Source organism: Ursus arctos, unplaced genomic scaffold (assembly GCF_023065955.2).
Source record: "Ursus arctos isolate Adak ecotype North America unplaced genomic scaffold, UrsArc2.0 scaffold_8, whole genome shotgun sequence".
NCBI classification, from domain to species: domain Eukaryota; kingdom Metazoa; phylum Chordata; class Mammalia; order Carnivora; family Ursidae; genus Ursus; species Ursus arctos.
The window spans coordinates 43368363-43393081 of NW_026623100.1; the positions used below are offsets into that span (position 1 = coordinate 43368363).

At 38.7% G+C, this 24719-nt stretch overlaps 1 protein-coding gene across 4 annotated transcripts in view; it reads left to right on the top strand.

The window, feature by feature from the left end:
- CTNNA2 (catenin alpha 2) overlaps positions 1 to 24719 on the top strand; it is a 953020-nt gene that overhangs the window by 693237 nt on the left and 235064 nt on the right. For all 4 annotated transcript variants that reach the window (XM_044379734.1, XM_044379740.1, XM_026481889.2 and 1 more), the window contains one exon: positions 14450 to 14602. In XM_044379734.1, the coding sequence (XP_044235669.1) occupies positions 14450 to 14602 (153 nt within the window). The remainder of the gene's footprint in view (positions 1 to 14449; positions 14603 to 24719) is intronic.

Sequence of the window (24719 nt, forward strand, 5' to 3'; positions counted from 1 at the left end):
GGTGGTTGAATAGGTGTGGGAGTAAAGGATAGAAAAAAAGATGACCTTTGTCCAGTTGGGATTTGTGAATTTGAATAGCCAGGTTCATAAGCACATGGGCCTTAAGTAAAAGAGCACTAGCCTTGGAATCTGAAGACCTGACTCTGGCATTTACTGTGTACAATCAGTGGACCATTTCCTTTCCTCATCTATACAACAAATAAAATTATATTCTCCCTGCAAACCATACCTCTCACCCTCACCATGACATTGTAAGGAAGAGCAAATGAAATAATGTCTAGAAAAGTTCTCAGCAAACTATAAAAACAAACATGCACAAGATTATTATTAAAGGTAATGAGCACCCAGAAACTGAGTAGACTTCCAAATATACAGGAGAATCATTCTGCTTTTTAGTGTGGGCTAAGGGATCTGAGCAAAATAGTTATACCAGAAATGTCTTTTCCACCTTTACCTGTGTTACCTAAAATTCCACCCTTTTGACAAATGCCAAATCTCCTGGGCTAACAAACTGGGTATTTGAAAGTATGTCTGTCATGTTGGAGGTGTGGAGAAATCCCGAGAGAAAAAAAATTGGAGAGAAACCTGAGAGAAAAAAAATCTTAATATGATGTGAAGGAAATGTAACAAATTTGGACCTTTAAAAAGTGTTTCTTAGGCCAGCCTCCAACACATTTAATCAAAAGAACTCATGCTTACCCCTAAGCAGCATCATTTATGAGGCCAGTCAAGTATATATATGGTCAAGTTGATCATTGTAGCTTTATTAGTAAATGGGAATTGAGACAGTAGAGAAGTTTTCAGTAGTGAGAGTAGGTGGCTTTTCTTATTTTTCTCTGGGTCCCCGGTCATACATCGTGCTTGGTAAACCAGGAGCTCCTCCAATGCTAGGAGCAGGAATGGATGAGTTAACATCAATCACTGAGTAGAGAGAGTGGAATAAAGTAAGAAAGAGATAAAGCATGTTTTTCCTTTCTGTGAACTTATTACTCTTATAGTAGCATTTCTGCCTCCTAGAGCTAATTGTATTACTATCTACCCCATTATATTTTTGTGAATTTATTTTCATTTTCCCCCCTTTGGCATAACATTTAAATATCTTTAATAATAGTGTAACATTTATGTAGATTTTTCTTTATGGATCCATTTTCTTCCTTCTTTGAGATCAGAAATTGTCTTACTCCTTTTGAGTTGGTATAACATGAGATTTGAAATGCACAATTGAAGACAAATAATTAAGTCATTTTTATTAGTTTTTCAAAAATAAGCATTTAGAGCCAACAATACGCAATGGGAAAGGATAGCATCTTCAATAAAGGATAGTTTTCAGTGTTAGGAAAAGTGGACAGCCACATGCAGAAGAAATGAAACTAGACTCCTATCTTACACCTCTACAAAAAACAACTCAAAATGAAGTAAAGACTTGAACATGAGATCTGAAATCAGTCTTGGCAATGATTCCTTAGATAAGACACCACGAACAAAGACAGCAAAAGCAAAAATAAAAAAAGTGGGGCTACATCAAACTAAAAAGCTTCTACACAGCAAAGGAAACCATCAACGAAATGAAAAGGCAATCTACTGACTGGGAGAAAATATTTGCGAATCATATATCTGATAATGGGTTAATAGCCAAAATATATAAAGAATGAATACAACTCAATAGCACATATACAAAACTTTGTTTAAATGGGCAGAGGACCTGAATAGTCATTTTTCAAAAGAAAACATGCAAATGACAAACAAGTACATGAAAACGTGCTCAACATCACTAATCACCAGGGAAATGCAAACGAAAGCCACAGTAAGATACAACTTCACACCTGTTAGGATGGCTATCATCAATAAGATAAGAGATGGCAAATGCTGGTGAGTATAGGGAGAAAAAGGAACCCTTGTACGCTGTTGGTGGGAATATAAAATTAGTGTGCCCACTTCGGAAAACAGTTTGGAGCTTCCTCAAAAAATTAAAGACAGAATCGCCATATGATCTAGCAATTTCACTTCCGGACATTATTGACCCTTGACCAACATGGGTTTGAACTGTACAGGTCTACTTATATGTGAATTTTTTTAAATAATACAGTACAGCACCATACTGTAAATGTATTTTCTCATCCTTATGTTTTTTGTTTTTATTTTTGTTTTTTTAAATATTTTTTTATTATATTATGTTAGTCACCATACAGTACATCCCTGGTTTTTGATGTAAAGTTCGATGATTCATTAGTTGCGTATAACACCCAGTGCACCATGCAATATGTGCCCTCCTTACTACCCATCACCAGCCTATCCTGTTCCCCCACCCCCCTCCCCTCTGAAGCCCTCAGTTTGTTTCTCAGAGTCTATAGTCTCTCATGCTTCATTCCCCCTTCTGACTACCCCCCTTTCTTTATCCCTTTCTTCTCCTACCGATCTTCCTAGTTCTTATGTTCCATAGATGAGAGAAACCATATGATAATTATCTTTCTCTGCTTGACTTATTTCACTTAGCATTGTCTCCTCCAGTGCCGTCCACGTTGCAGCAAATGTTGAGAACCCGTTCTTTTTGATAGCTGAGTAATATTCCATTGTATATATGGACCACAACTTCTTAATCCAGTCATCTGTTGAAGGGCATCTTGGCTCCTTCCACGATTTAGCTATTGTGGACAAAGCTGCTATGAACATTGGGGTGCATATGGCCCTTCTCTTCACTACGTCTGTATCTTTGGAGTAAATACCCAGTAGCGCAATGGCTGGGTCATAGGGTAGCTCAATTTTTAACTTTTTAAGGGACCTCCACACTGTTTTCCAGAGTGGCTGTACCAACTTGCATTCCCACCAACAATGTAGGAGGGATCCCCTTTCTCCATATCCTCTCCAACAATTGTTGTTTCTTGCCTTGTCAATTTTTGCCATTCTAACTGGCGTAAGGTGGTATCTTAGTGTGGTTTTGATTTGAATTTCCCTGATGGCTAATGATTTTGAACATTTTTTCATGCGTCTGTTAGCCATTTGTATGTCTTCATTAGAAAAGTGTCCGTTCGTATCATCTGCCCATTTTATGATTTGTTTATTTGTTTCTCGCGTATTGAGTTTGAGAAGTTCTTTGTAGATCTTGGATACCAGTCTTTTTTCTTAATAACATTTTCTTTTTTTTTACCTTACTTGATTGTGAAAATACAGAATATAATGCATATAATGTACAAAATATGTGTTAATCAACTGTTGTATTAAAGGCTCCCAGGTATAGTAGGTTATTAGTGATTAAGTTTTGTGGGAGTCAAAAATTATACTCGATTTTTTTGAAGTTTTTGTTTTAATTCTAATTAGTTAACATACAGTGTTATATTAGTTTCACGTGTACAATATAATCATTCAACACTTCCATACATCACCCTTGCTCATCACGACAAGCGCACTCCTTAATCTCCATCACCTATTTCTCCCTCCCCGCCCCCCACTCCTTCCTTCTGGTAACCATGTTTATTCTCTGTAGTTAAGAGTCTGTTTCTTGGTTTGCCTCTCTCTTTTTCTCTTTGCTTGTTTGTTTTGTTTCTTAAATTCCACTTATGAGTGAAATCATATGGTATTTATCCTTCTCAGGCTGTCTTATTTCACTTAGCATAATACCCTCTCGCTCCATCCATGTCATTGCAAATGGCAAGATTTCATTCTTTTTTATGGCTGAATAATATTCCATTGATAAGTTATATGTGGATTTTTGACTGTGTGGAGTGTTGGCACCGCTAACTCCCCACATTGTTCATGGGAGATATCTGCACTCCCATGTTCATTGCAGCATTATTCATAGTAGCCAAGATGTGGAAACAACCTAAGTGTTTATCAACTGATGAATTAGTTGATATATACATATATATATACATATATATGTATATATATAAAATTTCATATATGATGAAATATTATTCAGACATGAGAAAAAAGGAAATCCTGCCATTTGGGACATGGATGGGCTTTGAGGGCACTATACTAAGTGAAGTAAGCTGAACAGAGAAAGACAAATACTTCATGTTATCAATTATATGTGGAATCTTAAAAAAAAAGAAACTCATAAAAACAAAATAGAAAAGTGGTTGCAAGGGGCTGGGGGTTGGGGGATATAGGGAACGATTGGTGAAAAAGTGTACAAACTTTCACTATAAGATGAATAAGGTCTAAGGATCTAATGTAAAACATGACTATAGTGGATAACACTGTATTGTAAAATTGAAATTTGCTAAGAGAGTAGAACTTAAATGTTCTCACCAAAAAAAAAAAAAAAAAGCACTGTAATGGGTGGGATTTAGTTAATAAACTAGATGGGAGAGAGTCCTTTCACTATGCATATGTATATCAAATCACCATGCTGTACACTTTCTTACAATTGTATTTGTCAGCTATACCTCAGTAAAGCTGAAAAAAAGATTTAACATGTATCCATTAAAAAGAATCACAGAGATATCCTGTCATTGGAGATTAAAGTTGGACATGTAGTCTTCAAAGTCTCATCTAAGTTTAAGCTTCTATGATTCTAGTTGGCTGGGGAGAGCCATTTTTTCTTGTTCTGTCTTTTTCAGGGAACTGTTTCATATTCATCAAATGGTTGTGGGTTTTTAGACTTTGTGCAAAACACTTTGCAGTATCTATTTGAAGGTGGCTCAATATACATCATACACTCCTCATGTCCCACCCTGTAGGCAGACAATTTCTGGTCATTTGAGACAGTCTATTTTTCTTTTTAAGTTTGTGAGTTAAACTGTGTCTACCCTTTCATCACCGTACCCTCCTGTGAAATAAGGAAGTGGACTGTTAGGTCAGGTACCACCCATCGACTGCGTTCTTTTGGTTTGCTGAGGAAAATGCAGTTATTTACATTGATGAATAGCCTTAATTGGGTAAAATAGACTGGTAGTGCTGAGCTAATACCTTTAAATGTCTTGTCTTATGCAATTAATATTCCCTTGTCACACATACATTTAAACAGTTGGAAGAAAGCCTTGTGTTCTTGACTCCTGTCAGACTTAAATGATTTTGTCAAGTCATTCCTTTCTGCCCCGGTTGATCGATAGCTAAATTTTGGTCTTCTAGCTTATGTAAAAAGTGTTAACTATGCCTTTCAGCTTGTAGGCAAGGGCATTTAAACCATTCTAATAGTCAATTTACAGAGGAATTACATTGCCTGTTTACTGGAGGGGTCAAAAAATGTGCCCTGTTCATCAGGGACACAAATCACAGGGCCCATGAGCTAATGAAGGCAGTATTTATGAGTCCCTGCATTTGCCGTGTGATACCAAGCTCAAGGTGCCCCTGGTTTTGGCTGCTGAGGGCTCCCAATTTTGGGTGTCCCTTTGCTTATGGACTATGCAATAAATAGATAGATTTGGCATAAATAGGGTTTAATTCTAAAACTCTTAAGAATGAGAATAAAGAGTAGAACGCTAGATTGTTACAGTACTAAATTTCATCTGAAGATCTCAGCAATCTCTCAGTAATAAGGCAGATCTCCGCTAACCTCTGATGCCACCTTTCTTATAGATGTTCATACGTACCATGATTACCATCTCCAAGCATGCAAAGTGGATCCCAGTCATTTCTGGGAGGAGTCTTGCTTCCCTTGGCTTGAGCCTTTGATGAGAATCTTACAATTTACCATTTTAAAACACTTTGGCCAGTAAGTTATGTTAAGATAGCTACATAAGAGCAAGTATAACCCATCAATATGTTTTTGCGGTAGATATATCTTGAACCATGAGTCCTCCATTTTTTTTTTTTTTTTACAGACTCCTAAAGCCCCAGGAAGTCACAGAGTCTCATAGTGAGTATCCAGCAGGTCCCTTTCAGCTCCTGGAGTGGGGATTCGTTAGGACTCAACATCACATCTGCCTCTGGAGGGACCACTGATTCCCTCTTGTGGTGTCCATCTGCCACTGGGTCTGTCCTTTCGTTCTCTCCACTGTGGTTTTCTTCTTTGTGGTCTTATTATGTTGGGGAAGGCTTCCAGAATTCTTTATGCACTTCCTTCATTAATCAGGAAGCTGGATCACGTATGTGCCTGCGATTTTTTGCACCACTATCATATATACCATTGCTTTTGGTTAATAACGTATCCAAAGCTGGCACAATGTAGACACACACTGTGTGTATTAATTTAGAGCATAGATTTTGGGGCCAGCCTAGGTTCAAATTCTGCCACTGCCACTATTTATTGGCCGTGTGAATGTGGGCAAGTGACTGAATTCTATTGCCTCAATTTCCTCACCTGTAAAATGGAGAAAATCATTGCCAGCTCTTTTCAGAGAAATAAACAAGTTATTCTAAGCATTCAGAACAGTGTCTAGCACAAAGTAAGCATTAAATAAAGTTTGTTAATATGAAATATTAATTTTCCCCAATCCTTTACTGCTCTTCTCCTCACCACCTTTCCTCCATGCCTCACTGCTGCAGTTTACTTCTGCCTTCTCTGTACACCCTCCATTCTGCCAGCCTCTCCTTTGCTTCCTTGTACCACTCAGCAACTGCGGGCTCCATGTTCCCCCAACATTTTTACCAGCCCCAAGGCAAGTTGTGTACATGCTGGCTTGAGACCCCCTGAAGATCCACAATAATCCCAGCACTCCCTTGGATCCTAAAGCAACATTTCACTGCTTCTTCCAATGAAAGCAATTGCCCTTGCCTAACATGGCGGGAGAAGCGGACCCTGACACAGTCCTGTGTGTCCTGGGCAGAAAATGGAACCAACAGAAGGAGCCAAGTGCCTGCTACTATTCTTCAGGATGAGCCCCGACCAACCCTTCCTTATCTCAGTTCCTATGACTTTTCTCTTAAGTACAACTTTTGGATTAAGGGATTTGTTAAATCTATACAAATAAGAAATTGCAGCTGTGCTATTTTAAACATGGCCCATGGCTGTATAATGGAACATGTAGAGCAGACTAATGTTAATCCAGTGATTTTGGTAAAATAACTGAATTAGAATGACACCAAACTGGTTAACTGATTGATCAGAAATGTATTTTGATGATGTCTGACCAAAAAGATGATTAAGTGACCACAAAAACGTATTCTAATTAAACATGTATATTATTTTATCAGTTATCTATTGTCACGATAGTGCCATGTAATATTTCAGTGGCACACAACAATAACATTTGTTTCTCACTAGTCTGGGATGGTCACCTTGGTTGGGCCCTCTCATGTGTCTGGGCTCAGTTGCTCTTGACTGACGTAAGATGGCCTTCACGGGGATGATCAAGGTGACTCAGTTCAAGTCAACACTTTTGTTTTCTTTCTTGGGAGACAGGTGTCTAGCCCGGGCATGTCCTTCTCAAGGACATGGCAGCGAACAAGACCAAGCAAGCCCCTTGGTGAATGGGCTTTCCAGCCCCCTGTATGCATCATGATGACCAGCATGTGGTGGCCCTAAGCATGTCACATGGCCCAGCCCAGAGCCAGAGAGGGCGGGCACTGCAGAGTTATATGGGGCAATGGGCATGCATATGAGGAGAAGTGAAGAACTGGGGTCATCAATACAACAAATCCACTACAATTTTATAAGTTGGCCTCAGTGCTTCTTATTCCATCAAGACATGTTCCAACTTTTATCCTGGCTGTATTAGCACTTCTAGAGGAAAAATCTAGAGGGCAAGGACTGTTTATCAGGCTAAACTAAACCATCACGTTTGCCATTGGGGCCACACACATAGGTATTGCTGATGATGACAGCTGCATTTTGAATTAATCCCCTAGAGCCCGAATGGGAGAGGGGGGCATGGAGAAAAGCATGAAGCCTGATAACTGTTTTGTTTTTTTCTTTTTAGAAGTAATTGGTTCCATTAAGTAAAGAAGCTAGTATCCCAATTAAAATGATTTTGCTTCATAGAAGATAGTGCCATCAGGATAATGAATAGAATGACCAAAGAATTTTGTGTTTCTCTTATAACGGAAACAAAATCAAGCAAAACCAGTGATTATTCTCTAAGTGCTCTTCCACAGCATCATAGATATGCCTCTTCTGTTCTATCTGCCCCCTCCCTCAGCCCAAACAATGAACAGTGGCATCATTACCAGCGGACTGTGTGCACGGATGGCACCTTAGCTTAGTAAAGCGGCTTTCTGCGGATTATTGCACTGACTGATTACCTTAATTGACCTTCAGCCTGGCTAAAATTTGCCTGACTTAATGAGGCTCAATTTTTCTCAAGCCCCCTAGGCTGGATGGCTCCTGGCCCAGACACTTTGTTGCTTTGATTTTTCATTTTTAATAACAATACACCCCAAAGCTTGAGGAAATATGGTAAAATATGTCAGTAATTGTGAAGAGCACTGAAGTAGCCACATCCATGGAAAGATTTAAGGTTTCAAAGTTTTGAACCCATTTAAAACCACCCTCTACCCCAAATTTGACCTTGGTTGGTATGGCTTACGAAATTCTAGTAAAGAAGTTAATACAGTTAACAGAATTTTTCTAAACATCTGTGTAAATGACAAGACAGATGTTAAACAGTCAGACATTTGTTAAATGTCATCAGCCCAGCCTAGACACTTGGGTGTTAACTTTTATTTCTAAAAGTCAGGATGGCAGTGGATTGCTCAGACATACGCAGATGAGTCTGCCTAAAGACTGGAATGCAAAAAGACTTAACTCTCAGGGAAGTTTCAACAAGGAAAGCTTTCACATTGCAGGAAAAATAGGATTGATTAGTATTAGCTACCTGTGCAGAGAAGGATTGTGAAATAGTATTTGAGCTCAGCATAAAAGAATGCTGTGATTGATTAATCATGTCTGGCGTAGGCATAGAAGGGAAATGTAGCTTACTTTCCATTCCTGTCCTAGTTCATAATTTCTGATCTCGTTCCTTATAAACAATGCTTCATCTTTAATTATTTCCAGTATCTATTTTGTCCACCTTCTGCCTGTGCTTGAGTAACTGAATCATTTTTCTACCAGATCTATTCTTTAGTGGCCATCCTTTTGTTTTTGAGTCAGCCTCTGAATTCCCTTCCTGTGTTTGGGGAACTCCTCATTATATGAATTTTGGTGTAAGAAGTCGAATGGCCAGTGTATTTGTTTTCACAAATGCTTTCCCCCAATACCTTCTTTCTTCACCCTTGCAACTGGCATTGTTGGCACATGATCCAGGATTTGAGTCTCTCTTTCACCCAGATAAAAATCAAGTGCATTTGCCTAAGACTTTGAATCAAAAGCTAATGTCACAAAAGCACAAGGTGTTCTAACATTTCTGAATTCTGTCCCTTCTTTGAACTGGCAGAATAGGCTTTCCACTAAAATGTGCCAGAATTAGTTTCTAATGTTTGCAACTAAGAACTTGACTGATGCAATAGGTCTTCTAAGGCAGTGCTCCTCAAACTTTATTGTGCAGTCACCTACGCATCTTATTAAAATGCAGATTCGGATTGAAATGCATGTCTGGGATGGGGCGTGAGGTTTGCATTTCTCCCAGGAATTGGCAGTTATGCGGGCCTGTGGTTCACCCTTTAAGTAGGAAGGATCTGAGGAAGGAAAGGCAGCCTTAAAGAAGGCAGAGTGGGCAGGAAAGAAGAAAAGGGGGAAAAAAAAGGGAAATCTTTTAAAATGTGTTCTAGTTAAGTTAGGGCAGACAAACTAATAAACTTCAAAATGTGCAAAGGCTCGACCGCAATAGAATTGGATTCTTGATCACGTAACAATACTGGGCCAGTGACAGGACAGTGGGAAACTGTCCTTCATGCATTCAGGGGGTCAGATTGATTGTTGGAGGGGGGATTGTCCATCTTCTTCAGTTATGGCTTTCCAGGCCACCTTGGGTGTCACATCTGATAGAAATGGAAAAGAACATGAAGGAGTATACGTTAGAAATGTTTGTTTCTCTTTTTTTCTTTTTTGTTATAAAATAAGACAGAGATATAGAAATCCACACACTACGAATATATAATTTATTAAATTATTATTATGCAAACACTCTTACGACCACTACTCAGGTCAAGAAGTAGAATTCTGCCAGCCTCCTTAAAACTCCTTTCTATGCCTCCTGTCTCCCTCCAAAAGTAACCTATTATCCTGACTTTTGGAGTGTTGACTTCCTTATATTTCTTTGCGGTTTAATCACCTTATGCATATCATCAGATGATACAGTTTAGTTTTTCCCCCATTTGGGGATATATCTCTTTAGTCTCTTCATCTATTGCATCGCCTTTCATCCCTTTCTTTTGTTTATAATCCATCTGTTGAAGAACCCGGATGGCTTGTACTGTAAGATACGTGTGGTGCAGTTTCATATGCTGTTCTGTATTTTCTAGAAATTACTAGGGGGATCCAGAGCCTCTACCCATTTCAGGTTTGATCCCTTTGGCAACACGGTAGTTGGGATTGTGCCATTTCTTCAGAAGGTGCATAGTGTCTGGGTGTCTTTTGTGTGTGTGTAACATTTTCAACCACTGGTATTCGTTGCCTAGATTTTTTTTATTCATTAAAAGTTGCAAAATGGTGGTATTCTATCATTTTGTTTTCATTTAAGTGGAAGAAGTTTATAAGCAGTTTCTTCTTAAAGAATTTCAGTGTATATAGGAAAGGCAAGATACAGTCTTGATTCTTTCAAGAGAAATGAATTTGGTTCCTTGTCATCCTCTAAAGGTGACCAGATAATTTTTCTTTCTTTTTTTTTTTTAGTCATTATAAACTCATATATTTAAATATACTTGATGGGTTTCAGTCCACTGGATTTTTAATTTTTTGTGAAGTTCAAATTTTCTAATCTTTGGCCAAGTGGGTGGCTCCTGAGTTATTTTTACATGATCCTAGTAATCTTTAATAGCTCTTTGCTATTTGGCATAACAGGATATTTCAGGCCTCTTGCTGTATTTCAGCCTCAAACTACTAACCATTTCTCCAAGAAGCCCTGGTCTGTTTTAGTGGAAAACTGTATTTCAAAATGTCCATTGTTACTGGGCTGGCCATTGTTTTTAGGCCTTTTCATTGGACAGAACTGGGAAATAGTGTGTGTTTAGTTTAAAATCTTGCGTTCATATTGATATTTCTTCTTCAGATCTAGGATTATAGGGTTTTTCCTAAACCTCTTCTGTATTTATCTTCTTTCTTCTACACCAATACTCCTTATTAACAAGGACAAAGGAGATAAGAGATAAATTCTCATGACTAATCATTTGCTTTATTCTACCTTTCAATATAATAGTGTAGGAACAATAATATTTATATTACCACTATAATTAAAATTACATAAAACGTTTAAAATATTTTTGTATATCATCTTCCCTTTTTTTTCTCATTTTTACAGTGTTGTATTATGTCTTCACTGCCAGAGCATGTAACTACTTCACATGATAATCTCTCTCATTCAGCCATCACTGACTGCTCACTGTCAGTTTCATATTGATATTTTTTGAGTTATTTTGATTGTTAAAGTTCCTTCTCAAGAGATTCCCTGACAAAGTCTCATGGGAACAATATTTTCTGAGTTCTTGCACATTGATCAAATTTTGTCTGTGCCTTCTATTCTTCAAAGTCAGTTTTGCTGGCTATAAAATTCTTAGCTCACATTTTCTTTCCTTGAGTATCTTAAATTATAGTATTTCATTTTCTTCTGGCATAAAGCTTTGCTATTGAAAAACCTGAAGATCATCTAATTTTCTTTCCTTTATAAGTCATGTGTTCTATTTGCCTAAATGCACAAGAATTTCCTCTCCTGTTTATTTTATGGAATCCAGTTATTTTGCTTGACATTATGCATCAGTCTTTTCAGGTACATGATATGTCCTTTCAGAATGTAGTTTATATGTATATGAAAGTTTTTATGAGTTATAGTTCTTAGTATCTTTCCTGTTTTCTTGTTTTGATTTTCTTCTTTAGGGACCTCTGGTACCCATATATTAGTTTTTTTTTTTAATCTATCTTCAATATTTGTCACTTATTCTCAAATTTTTAAAAATCTTTTAAAGAATTTCTTTTGGATTTTATTTATTTTAAATATTTATTTATTTATTTATTTATTTATTTATTTATTTATTTTAGAGATAGAGAGAGAGAGAGAGAGAGAGAGAGCAGGGGCGGGGCAGAGAGGGAGGGAGAGAGAAACTCAAGTGGAGTCTGACTCAGAGCTGGGTCTCATGACCGGGAGATCACAACCTGAGCCCAGGACCTGAGCAGAAAGGAGGAGTCTGATGCCTAACTGACAGCGCCACCCAGACACACCTCTTTTGGATTTTAAAATGTTTTCCTTCTTTTCTCTTTCTATTTCTCTTAAGGCATTTGCTATTGTGTTTATTCATTCTTTAGTCTTTTTTCTTGAAGGATTTTACTTTTATTTATAACTCTTTCTTAAGTTTCATGATCTAGGGGCACCTGGGTTGCTCAGTTGGTTAAGCGTCTGACTTCGGCTCAGGTCATGATCTAGGGGTCCTGAGATCCAGCCCCAGGTCAGGGTTCCTGCTCAGTGGGGTGTCTACTCTTTCCCTCTGTCCCATCCTCCTCACCCACTCATGCTTACTCTTTCTCTCTCTCAATCTCATATGAATAAATAAAGTCTTTAAAAAAAAGTTTCATGACCTCATTCTATAATCTTTTCTTTTTCTAATTTATGTCTTTTTTCATATCTTATATCATTTTTAGTGTATTTTAATTTATTTGAGATAGTAGTTTACAATTTTAATCTGTTTTATAGGTATATGTTTCTGGCATGATTTCAGTGTGTGTAGGGTTGATACTATATTCCTTATTCTCATTTTTCTTGTAATAACTTTATATGAGTTTTGACCGTGATAATTTTAAGTTGCTCATTTTTATATGAACTCACTCTCCTTGAAAGTTTAGAAAGAGGCTTGATGCACTCAGCTATTCTAGCTTCACAGAGCTCTCACTTCTGTTATTTTGTGTGATGTTAAGAAATATGGTGGCTTGATTGGTGAGATAGCCTGGCTCTCTGCTCATCTCCCCCACTTCATCTGGGCCTTCTTTTTCTTTTACCCCTATTGTCCTTGTCAAATTCAATTTGGATTATATTCCCAATAGTTTCTCCTTCATGTGGGACTCTGTCCTGGGAGACAGCCATGGCAGATCACTTTCAAGTGTTTACACACTGTCCCCTTCAGACCTTCTTACCATGGGCACTGCCACTTGCTACCTTATGATTGCAGACAAGTTATTTAACATTTCTCAGTCCCATTTTCTTTATTTGAAAAACTGGCATAAGAATTGTGCCTATTTTATGATGTTGTTTTGGGGGTTAAATGATAATCATATGTAAAGATCTTACATGGGTATCTGGTGCATTGTGTGTATTTGAAATAGATGAGCTCGCCAATAGCCCACATTATTCCCGAGCTGTAGTTTAACACACCCTGCCGAATAAGTAGCTGATTAATGCTAACTTTGCATAGGCTTTATCTATTTGATCTCGTGAAATATCAAGCCCAATGCAGAGGTAAACCAAACTAAGTTACATATACACACATCCATGCCTTATGGTAATTAACACAAAAAGGAACTGAGATTTGTTCTAAGTTTTCCTTCTTCTGACCAATAATAGATATGTATGTATCACCCTACCAAAAGATTTGCCTGCATACTTCTGATTATCAGGTATACTTGTTTGGAAAACATACACAGTATTTACCATCTTCTCTTGCATTTATTTGGGTGTTTTCTCCCTGTATACATCCTAACAATTATGAGTGAAGCAGCCCTGAGGTGATTTTCCAGGTACAGTTTCATTTTTTCTTCATGCAGCTGTTTCCCTGCTTCCCATTTTAACAATGTGGAAGTGATGTGTAATTATGCATTGTTAGATGTTTGGGTATGTTTATTTTTACTTACCTTAAAGACTAATTCTAAGTACTTCTTTCTGGAGCACTGCAAGCATATCATCATAGCACTTTGAGATTATGAGAGGTTTCATGTTTCTACCTCCATCAGATTCAAACAGTGGGTGTAGAAAGGGCAGGCTATTGCAAAAAGGTGAGGTTTTAGGGGTGACTTCAAGGCCCATCTCTTCATCTAAAGCTCTCCGTACTTGCTGGTTGATACCTAGATTTCTCCTTTTTCTAAAGAACCTTGAACTGAGTCCTGCGTCCTTGAGCTGTATTGTGATTCAAAACTTCCTGAAGGGGGACATTTGAGCCAGTGAAGGAGGAAAAATAGACTTTTGATAGGAGAGGGCCTATAATGTATTAAGCTAGAGGGCATATATGTAACTTTGAAATTGGCATATAATACAGTTAATTCAGAAGCATCTATCAGTCATCTCTCTTTGTTTTCCCTTGATATGATAAGCACTGGGAAAATTAAAGAGTTGAAACATTATTTCCATGGATAATGAGAACTGGGCATAGTTTAGAAAAATTTTTTATTCCCAGGCAGTAATTTAATCCATATTGCTAAATGAGTAATAGAGTCATAAATGTACCATTCTTCTCTTCCTTAATTGTGTGTGTTTTGTTTTTGTTTTTATTGCAGCTTCGGAAAGCAGTGATGGATCATATATCTGACTCTTTCTTGGAAACCAATGTCCCTTTGCTAGTTCTCATTGAGGCCGCGAAGAGTGGGAATGAAAAGGAAGTGAAGGAGTATGCCCAGGTTTTCCGTGAGCACGCCAACAAGCTGGTGGAGGTGAGTCAGGAGAAGCCTGAAGAGTAGAATTTGTTGTTGGGTTTAATCTCCACAAATGGCTCTTGGAATTTCAGTAGATAACGTTCTCTGGTTCTCTGAAGAGATAAAGTCTTGGAACCTATCTTTCGTTTACCTGCTGATGCTTCTATCACTTGCAGAGGAGGCAGGTTATCAGTATTCTCTCCTTTCTCTATCCCACAATTCTAAACGTGTTCTGGAACATGTGTGGTTATTTTCCTGGACAATAGGTAGAGGCTGAGAAAGGAGAGGTAGAAGGGATGCTCCAAAGTGCTAAATGCCAGCTTTGTTTTGAGGGAATAGAATTAAAATTGCTAAATGGAGGTTTAAACACTCTTCCCTTTTCTTCTTCCTTATCCCCCTCTCCACTCCATTCCCTCGAACCTAGATTAGCTGGCCACGTTATGAATTAGTGAAAAAAGCATCTCACTTTTCCCAAAGAGATACTGGGATTCCTGGTGAAGGATTTTGGGACAATAGGATCAGTCCAAGTTCAGAGTCCTAAGTATATTCTATGCGTTAGATAAACCTGTGGGAGTTGTTTTATAAATGCAGAATTGTGCTATGTAATATTGAAAAAATATTTATTTAAGGCAAAGAAAATAAAAGTGAAATGGTAACCAAACTGCTTATAAGCTAGGAGCTGAAAACCAACAGCTTGGCAAAGGTTGGATTTAGTGATGTGGGACTGAACAGAAACTTAGAGATGTTAAATAGGAAGTGTTTGTGTGTGTGCCGGAAGAAGAGTCTAGAAGGGGAAAAGATCCCGGCAAATTTAGGGAGTAGTTATCAGGGCTAGGCTCTGAGTGCTTAAACACAACAACAAAACTCTGGTATATCCCCACTTTAATTTAGGATGAAAGAAATTACTCAAAATGACAGGCAACTTAAATGCAGCTAAGAGTAAAATAGATTATTTCTCGTTTTCTTCAGATAGCACAATTAAACACTGAATAAGTTCATCAAATGTGAAATCCTCTCCATTTTTCTTGGAGTGAGTGATAGGGCTGTGTTGGCGATTTAACTGAGACCTAAGCACCGACTTAGCTTGCTCTTTGGCTACTCCAACACTGTTGTTGCCTCTGGGGCTAAAAACACCAGGCCAGCAGGAAGTCCTCCATCAAGCCCAGGGGGAACCCCTGGTCCTCTAGGACACAGCTGAGCCATTGTCACTAATGACAGCAGTCATCCAGTTGAGTGTGCAGAACCCTAGGCCACAATAATGGAACCTTTGAACTTCCCTTCATAACCCCAATGTCTTGAGGCAACACCAGTCTGGAGCTAAAAATAGACCTACTTAATTAAGACAGTCTCTTAAGACCTACTTAAAGGCAGTCTCTTGCTCTGTCTCCACCTACACGGCAAGCCCTGCATCACTCCTCACATTCCACCTACATGTTCCAGTTCACTTGGCCATTGAGGAATCCAGAGTCTTCCCAAGATTGATCTTGGAAGCCCTGGCTACTTCCTTGTTTTGAGAAAGAGAAGGTATAAAAAGGGGAGGGGTAAGGTTGGAAGGGGAAGGGGAGAAGAAAGAAGAAAAGAAATAATGCTGAATGAATGCTACAAAAGTTTTAAATATTCATATGTAACAAAATAGTAGTATTAACATTGAGATAGATCATGGCATTTATGTAACTTCAATGTTTATAAGATAATTCCAGAATTTATGAAAAAAGCATTAATTAATGGTGTGTTGTAGGCATGGTGAACAGAAAAAGGGACATGTGTTTAAAGTTCCGTGATAAACATACCCTACTTCCAGTCTTGTTTGTGTCATTCTGTAATCCTGTACCTAACCTCATTTGAGATAATAGTTATGGTTCAAACTTGATGCCCTGTGTAAGTGTGAGTCCAGATAGCCCTCATGTCTACTCATTCTCCCTTCTCCTGTGATAGACCCTGGACCCATTTACCATATCCCCTCATCCCATCTATAGGATTCACTGTGGGGGTATCCAGTCACTGTGAATGATCTTGACCCTAAACTTGTGGCAGAAGCAGAAGCTCAGGTCAGTCAGAACTCCATGTTTCAGAAAATCATTGTTTTGCTTCCCTCAGTTACTCCCTTCATTACCCCTGGGTGGCCACTGCAGCCAGCAGCATTTTGGAATATCTTGGTGCCTAGGAGATATAGGGACTGAGATGTGGAATTGGCCTCTGTTTGATTGGAGAGGACTGGAATCAAAAAATTTCTGTAGCTTATGTCCTTCAAACAAGTGCTAGACTACTGATGCATACATGTAAAAAAAAGGTGGAGCACTGGGCTGAGAGTCACCATTTTGAAAGTATTTGTATAGAAGTGGGCATCTTTCTGGGCCTTAGTGTTTGTGTCTGTAATGTGAAATATTTGGTTAATATATTGATTTTATGTCCATTGACCTTGATAATTCACCTACTAATTCCAGGAGTTTGACGGTTTACTTTTGGCTGTTCAGTATATACAATCATGCTGTCTGCAAATTATGACAGTTGTAGTTCTTTTCCAATTCTTTTACCTTGTTTTTTTCCTCTCATTATTACACTAGCAAGGACCTTCAGTACAATATTGTGGAAATTGATTTTGTTACTTCTAGATCTCTATGGGAACATTTTGATATGTTACCATTTATTCTATTGTTTGTTACGGGCTTCTTACAGATATTTTTATTTGCTTAATTTAGTTCTCTTGTTACTCATTCACTGAGAGTATAGAATTGTTTCAAACAATTTTTTCTGCGCATTTTGAGACAAGTATATGTCTTTTGTCTCCTTTAATCTCCTTCAGAAGTGTTGGCATCTAAATTATGCTTTCTCTGAAAAAATGAATAGGAAATTATTATTTCTTTTTAGTTTTTGGAAGTGAATGGGTAAATTGCCATTACTTATTATTATTTCTTTTTAATAGTTGGAGGAATTCACCAAAACAGCAACCTAAGCCTAGGTGTTTATTTGAGGAAAGGTTTCAAATTGCATTTTCAATTATTTTTACTAAACATAAGACCATTTAAATTTTCTATTTCTTTTTGGGTCAGCTTTCATAAGTTGCATTTTGGGATTTTGTTATTTTTATTTAATTTTCTAATTGTTTGACATAAAATTATCCGTAATATTCTCCTTTTAAAAATAATCTGTATCTGCACTAGTATTTAACAAAAAGTTTTTATTCCTTATAGTGCTAACTGGTACCTTCTCTCTTTTTTCTCAATTACTTTTGCAAGAGATTTATAAATTTAATAATATATTCAATAACACAGCTTTAAGGCTTGCAGATTTTCTTTGTTCTCTATTTTATCTATTTATGCTGTTATCTTTATACTTTTTCTGCTTTTTTCTGGTATATATTACTATTTTTCTGACTTTCTAAAATAAATAATCACATCATTGATTTTTAGCCTTTCTTAATTTAGTAATGTATGCATTTAAGGCTTAATTTTTCCCTAAGCTATGCTTTTATCTGGTTATTTTCTATTGACCTAGTTTTCAGCTCACTCATCCTGCTTCCATCTGTGTCCAATATGCTTGAAACTGATCTATTGGATTCAATTATTTTTTTAATCTCTAGTTAATTTTTTTTTCATTGAGTCTGGTTCTCTAGTAAATTCATTATTAGGTCCTCTCTTTTAAAGAGATATGTTAATCATAGTTATTTTTAAAGTCCAAATCAAAAAACTCCAATATTTGGGTCAGTTTTGTTTCCATTTTGTGGTTGCCCCAGAGAGGGCAACTCTTCCCCAGCCACACACAAAAAATGGTTTGTATTTTGAGACTGGTGATGTAACACATCTGTGAATTGGGTATGAACAGATTGATTAGTCACAAAAAGGGACTTTTGAGGAAGAACAGAGCAGGCACCCAAGATAGTCCATAGTAGCTTCAACACAAAGAAGAAAAAGTAGGTTTGGTTTTTATCATGTTGGAGTTGAGACCTCCATGTGGGAGCTGGGATTTGAATGGTTCAAACTTCCCTACTGGTATTGGAAAAAAACGTGGGCTTTCTTACCTGCTTGCTCAGTTGTGGGGCAAGATGGAAAGAGGGGAAGCCTGGGTCTTAAAAGCTGTCTGCCATCAAACATTCAAAATGGAGTAAAAATCTTCATTATGATTCACCCCTGGTATTTGATTGATGACTGGAATATGCCATGTTTCATTTAATTGAATTTGAATTTGTTTAAGCAAGCTATTATGGAGCTCTGTGAGGCTTCCAAAATGGAGACAGATTTATTATGGCATCTGTTTTTGGTACTTGATTTTTATCTTGATTATGGACTTTTTATATGTCAGCTAATTTTTTATTAAATGGCCAACATTTGTATGGAGAAGTAAAAAGGGTCTGTGTTGTAGTCTGTTTGGGCTGCTGTAAGAAAACACCACAGACTGGGTAGTTTATAAACAACGGAAATTTATTTCTTACCATTCTGGAGGCTGGGAGGTCCAAGATCAAGGCACCAGAATGGGTGAATTCGGGTGAAGGCTCTCTTCCTGGTTGATAGCCGGTGCCTTCTCACTGTGTCCTTATGTAGTGGAAGGTGTAAGGGATCTCTGTGGAGTCTCTTTTCTGAGAACATTAATCCCATTCATGAGGGCACCATCCTTATGACCTTAGAGCCTCCATGGCTCCACCTCCTAGTACCATCATATTGGATATTAGGATTTCAACATATGAATTTTGGAGGACAGACACCACATTTAGACGATAGGGTCTGGATAGTATTTTCTCTTTCCAGAAAGGATTCACTGTTCTCCAAAGGGCAGCAGTTGTGATGAGCATCGGGTGTTGAATCACTAAATTATACACCTGAAACTAATATTACACTGTATGTTAACTAACTGGAATTTAAATAAAAATTAAAAAAATAAAGGGCAGCAGAGACATAGACCATTTCAATCCAAAGACCGAAATGACTTGAGGCTAGTTTGTAGTCTTTGACAGGTGAATCTACCTTTCTTTTACCTTAGCCCTATGGGATAGTCTTCCAGGAGTGCAACTGGAGAACCGGATTGTTACTAAGTATCTTACCTCATTTATGAAGCAGTTTCTCCAGTTTTTGTTTTCCCACCATCATGATATGGTTGAAAATTTTGTTTGGCTTTTTGGATTCTTTTAATTTGCTTCTCTCTCCGTGCCAACCCCCCAACCCGGGGAGGTAGGGACAGGGAGTGGGAGGGGGGCAGAGAGAGAAAGAGAGTCGTAAGCAGTCCAGCTCAGAGCTTATGCAGAGCTGGATTTCACAACCCTGAGGTCATGATCTGAGTTGAAATCAAGAGTCAGACGCTTAAGCAACTGAGCCACCCAGATGTGCCTAATTTGTTGGTATGTGTAACTTAATGGAAAAGACCTTGATAGAAAAATCCCGTGATCAAGTGCCTTAACACCCCTTCTCCATGAGACCTTTGGTTCCTTGGCTGTCCCAGACTCCAGTTTTTGCCTCTCCAGCCCTATGAGATTGCTGGAAACTCTAAATTCTCTTCTTCTTAGCAGCTGCCTTCTATCTGGTGTCTCAGTTTCTCTTTCAACACTAAGAATTAGCAAATTCCTGGGAAGAAAAGTGAAATGCACAAAGTTGGGCTCCCCTAAATGAGCATTTCTTCTTTGAGCTAGTCTAGGTTTTGAGCCCTTTGGCAGCTGTTCCATACTTTCAAGGAAATGACTTTTATTCTGCATTTCTAGTTGTACTAGTAGGAGAGTGGGTCTCTTACTGGCTATTCCTTCGGGGCTAGAAGTAGAAATCCCCGAGAGAGCTGGTTTAGATAGGTTTGTGGGGACTTTTTATTTGTTTGTTTCATTAATATTTTTGGTCCGAGATCTCTTTTTCAATGGAAATATTGAGCTTCCGTACTTCAAAGAAATACGTTAATCAATAAGAACAGTTCTTACTGAATTGAAGTAACGATCTTTGTGCCTCGTCCACTTCCTGCAGTTCCTTCACTTAGTGCCTTCTTCTGCCAAGCCCCACCTCACAATCCTCCCCAGGCACATTGGATCCCTGTTGGAGAACTTCTGATGGAGCTCTGAGTTGCCATTAATGAAAATTATGTAAGAATTATATATCAGATCATTTTGAATGGAGAATGAATGAATACATGAGATAATCTATGAATCAATGGTGACAATTTTAGCTCTTCAACATTTTTTTTGTTATTGAGTTTCATGATAGTATATTCAACTTTCCATCAGTTTTTATGTTTTTTTTCTCATATCTGTGGGCCAGTTTCTCCCAGTTCAGTATTTGTTGTTCACAGAGATTGATGCGATGAAACGAATGGAGGGTGTCACAACCTATAACACAATGTTGTAGTCCTTAGAAAATCTGTAACAAGGACAGTTTTAGTGCAAATAAAATATTAGCAAAATATGAATCAGAAAAACTTAATTTAGCTTTTCGTGATTGCCTTAACAAGTAAAATTGTACGGTTTTCTTTCCCACAGTGTTGGTAACATTTCATAAAGACGAGGTGAACTTACACTAGAGTTTGTTGATTAAGAGAATTTAACAGGTCTGCTGTGATGCTTCGTGTCCTATAGTATCAGCCACTATAGGAAGTATGACCAGTAGAAATGAATATTTTTTTAAATGTAGCTCTTTTCCCTCATCTCCAGAAGCCAGCTAACTCATCCCCTCTGAGGTTTGGCTAAGGGCTTCAAGGCAGAGCTGACTCTGAGGGTGTGTGGAGCTGATCAGAGGACCCCTGTTGTACCTCCTTTCCAAGATCTTTGGAGAAATGGAATGCAAAGTATGGCAACTTTATATCAAAGTAATGTGGTCTGGGTAGCAGTAGCAAATGAGGGCAAAAGAAGCATTGTTGCAAAGGAAATAAAGACTAATCTGGAAAATGAGATACAGAATCAATACAGCTGTTTTCAGAACCTCCAAACTGGTTTTATCCTTTCCATTGCTTTCCTATACAATGTGCCTCTCTTCTTTCTCCTCCTACATCTCGACCATAAGCACCAAAAAATTATGTATGCAGGCTACACATGCTATTGTCTGATGGACTGCAGTGTCCTCCCGGCAGTCCTCTCTCATCTGCCTGGCCCTCCTTCAGTCCCTTCTGCACACAGCAGCAGCCAGGCTGAACTTTTAAAAATGTAAATCAGTCATTCAGTGTCCCTGCCTGAGACCATTCAGAGACTTCCTCCTATTCTCAGGCAAAAGACCAACCTATTAAAGATCTGTGCAAGGCTTGCATGATCTGGCCCCTTCTTCAGTCTCCAGGCTAGTCTTGCTGTCCTGTCCCGCTCCCCAAAACGTATCAGCCTGACACGAGCCATCTTTCACTTGTCAGGTGGGCGGTGCTCCCTCCTCCCCAGGCCTGGGTTTGTGTTGTCTCTTTCCTGACAGACCCCCCTCCCCCATTCTTCCTCTTCCCCTCATTTCTAATCATTTTTCAGCTTTCAGCTGGAACATCATATCCCTAAATGGGATCAGTTCCCTGTGTTTTTCGCTCTTGTGGCACTTTAGTTACTTTTGATCTGCGCACATCCAGCTGTACGACTGTATGGTATTTCTCCTGCTAGATTAGCAATTCCTTTGGAAGGGGCCATGTCTAATTGATTCCTAACCGCGCTGCAGCACGTGGCTGCGCGGCTAGCACATAGCAGGTATTCAGCAAACGGATGTTGCCTAAAGAATGAATAAAATAATAAATGCAGCCAGGGATACTGCCAACTTTTTGGCCCCTGAGGTAATATATTTTAATAGCACGGCTGCAGGTCCCTAAACAGGTGCCTCTGGGGTTACTAAAGAGGCATTGTGCTTATTTAGTTCCCTAATTTACTACAAAGGAGGAATTTCAAATCTAGAAGGAATAATGTGGAGAACTCCCATTTCTACTGAGTACAAAGGCCTTGCTGTTTGCAGGCTTGGGAGGAGTTGAACGGACTCTGTCATGATTCTCCTGAGGTAGGCCCCTAACTCTGCTGTCATTTCTCTCCTGCTCACCACCTCACAAGCATGCAGTTGTCCTGATGCTTGGTTCCTGAGGATGTGGGAGAAGGAGCGAGTTCTGGCCAGTAAAACACAATTGGGGCCATAACAGTGATGAGTTACACAAGGGAATCTCAAGTCTTCGCTTCGTTCTCTTAGTTACAACTGATGGCAGCACCCCCTGCAGGGCAAGACTTGTATCTGTAGCAAGTGGAAGGTTTGAAACAAGGGACAAATCCTAGTATCACTAATGTGATCATCAGGAAAGCACAGACTGCCTGTTTCAGCCCTGAGTAAATTGCTTTTCTCAATCAGTCTTTCCACTTCATTCAGAAAAATTCATTCAGCAACAAATGTACGGAGTGGCCCCCGTGTGCTGACAGTTGCTGGCCGTCTAACCGTGAACAAACCAGCTAAACTTCCCACTTTCATGGGGCATACGTTCTTCCGGTGAAGACAGAGAACAAGTGAGATAAATGTACAATAAGTAAGGTGGAACTCAGTGCCGAAGATCAAAATAACACCGAGTGGAGGGATAGAGAATGACGAAGGAGGGCATGTGAGGGCAGGAGAGCCTTGTCTCCTAAGATGGCTATTGAGCAGGGACCTGAAGGAAGTGGAAGACCATTCCGGATTGTGGCAACAGAAAGGGCCAAGACCCCCAAGGCAGCAGTGTGCTTGGCATGTTTGATCAAGAACAAAGAGACCAGTGTGCTTGCAGCTCAGACGGAAGGGAGACATTTCAGAGATGAGATTGAGGGCTGGGTGTAAAGACTGTCTTTGCTCAGATATTTTAATCTCTTGAAGGCTTTGAACAAAGGTATGACATGATCTGACTTCCATTTTGAGAATTATTGTGCTCCTATCTGGGAAATATACAGCAGAGTGACAAAAGTAGAAGGGAGAATAGATAAAAGGATCCAATCATCCAGCAAGGGGTTGGTGCTCTGACTAGAGGAGAGGCCGTGGAGGTGTGGGCAGAAGTGCTTAGATTTGGGTTATATTTACAAGGTTGAGCCAATGTATTGGGTGTGAGGCTGCGAGACACACAGGAGTCTGGGGTGACCTTTGGACATGCTGCAGCAGTGAAATCACCTGGAACTCTTAAAAAACACAGCCTACACTCTCGGACTGGTTCTTGATTGGCTCTGCCTGCAGCTTCTTGACAGGCGTGATCCCGAAAACCCTACACAAATATCTTGGGTTTAAATAAATACAGTAGAGCTTTGCAAAGTATAGGGTCTTCATTCAAACTGTGAACCAAAAAGAAAATAAAGAAAAGCTGCATCAGAAACTACATTGATAGAACTGGATGTCCATGTTTTTTTTAAAGTACAAACTGAGTATTCTCATCTTTTTCTCAATGCTGCCCTCCCCAATCCAATTAGTACGTTTGAACTGAATTAGTGGAATTTCTCAAATAATTGAGCCATAACAAATCTGCAAATCATAATACTTTATGAAGAGCTATTTTGTTCAGCTTAAGCACATGTTAAACTTAGTGTTTTTTTTCTGTCTTCGAAGAAGTGTGTAGTTAATTCCATCCCTTTCCAAATTCCCTGATTCCTAAACTCTGCCATATTATATAATTTTTCCTATAGCACACAGTAAAGCATTACCAAAAAGTTCAAGCATTCACCTTAAACTCTTAATAATTATTTAAATATAGGGCTAGGGTTTCCTTTGTAAGCTCTCATTACCTTATTTAATGCTTTCGACAACCTAATGAAAAAGCTGCTATTTTTCCACTCCATTTTACAGATGAGATAACTGAGATTTCAAGAAGCTTAATAACTTGACCAATGTCATACAGATAGAGGCAGAATTCATGCACCAGTCCAGGTACCCCAGACTCCAGAGACCATGCTGTTAACCACTGTGCAGCACTGCCCCTAGGCTTTTGTCCAAGGTGTACATACAGAATAGAGTCCAGTCCTTCAGGTAAATATTTAGTACAGTGCCTGGCCCCAAAGTAATCGCTTGGAGATGTTAGCTACTTCTGTATAGGTTCCATATCTCTCCAATCACATTGCAGAGAGGAGCCGCACTTGACTGCCCACATTCCTGGGGGTAACACATACTACTACAAGTGGATTCCTCTACACCCTAGTGTAGAGGATCATCCAAGCTGCTTTTTGGTACTGGTATTGGGCATAAGTTAAGCTTACTTACTAGCTTCATGAATCTTCGTC